Genomic DNA, 1,149 nt, shown 5'->3' with positions numbered 1-1,149 from the left:
GTGTGTGCACACACAAATATATAAATCTGCAACTTGCCTGTTTTTCTCAAAGAATCATCCAAACCTCTTTCCTGACTGAATAAGGATTATAGTCTCTTCGCCACACAGGACATAGACCTGCCACTCCTGGAGGACACATTTAAAAGATGATACTCCTTACATGAACTCACCGAAGCTGCAAAATAGTGTGCGAAGCTGTCATGAGGATTCCACTGTACAGCTCCAATATCCCATTTGCTCTGGCGAGAGATTTTCCGGTGACCTTCGAAAGGGGCATCTAGATTGACAATGTAGAGGAACCTGCGGCTAGGAGGACAACATCAACACTGTGGCAATCCAGCAATACAATGCATTAGCATGTAGAATGTGTGTTTAGAATTCCATGTGGTTGCAAGCAGTGCTCAAAAAACAATCCAGATAGGCAAAACACTTATCTACTTTGAGGCAGGCAAGCCACAGGGTAATCCAAGCTGGTGGATAAATAAACAGGAACAGGATCCCTGTGAGAGCCTCCCCTCAGAGCTGGCTCTCCCTGCCACATCCACTGCGAGCCTGTCTACTTCCCTTCTCCCAGGCTATCCTGATGCCTCAGCGAGATCAGTTACGGCTTCCATGCTATGCCCACAGCCTGGCCTACACTTCCATTGTTACATTTACTTCTGCAGCAGGGCCACTAATGAATGCTAAGACTTGTCCAATTCGACTGACTGGGGCCGTGCCTTCAATGATTTATCTTTGTATGCCCCACACACTAGGCAGTGTTCCACACTCACGAAATGTGTGTTAAATTAAACACATTACTTATCATAAAGCCATTTTCCTGCAGAAAATCTCCAATTCCCCTGCAAGTCTATTCCCTAGAAACTAAATTTAATCTATCAGGAAGAGAAATAATAACCTAGAGAAATGAATAATAATTATAATAAATGCTAATAATGCTCAAGAAATGGGGCTGGGGAGATGGCTCAGTAGAATAAGTGCTTGCCTGGCAAGCACAAGGGCCTGAGTTCAATCCCCAGTTCTGAAAAAAAAAAAAAAAGTTAACTGTGCATGGTGGTACTTGTCTATAATCCCAGCACTCAGAAGGCTGAGGCATGAGGATCATTGCGAGTTTGAGACCAGCCTGGGCTACAAAGTGAGCTTAATGAC

The 1,149-nt window shown here is 44.3% G+C and overlaps 1 protein-coding gene across 1 annotated transcript in view; it reads right to left on the bottom strand.

Moving 5' to 3' along the window:
* The window catches only part of Wdr59 (WD repeat domain 59), a 98,985-nt gene that overhangs the window by 69,809 nt on the left and 28,027 nt on the right, over positions 1-1,149 (bottom strand). The window contains exon 3 of the mRNA XM_012513509.2: positions 171-306. Coding sequence (XP_012368963.2) covers positions 171-306 — 136 coding nt within the window. The remainder of the gene's footprint in view (positions 1-170; positions 307-1,149) is intronic.

The sequence above is a fragment of the Octodon degus genome, unplaced genomic scaffold (genome assembly GCF_000260255.1).
Source record: "Octodon degus isolate 3935 unplaced genomic scaffold, OctDeg1.0 scaffold00011, whole genome shotgun sequence".
Lineage (NCBI taxonomy): Eukaryota > Metazoa > Chordata > Mammalia > Rodentia > Octodontidae > Octodon > Octodon degus.
This window is presented reverse-complemented; position numbering and strand designations above follow the sequence as displayed.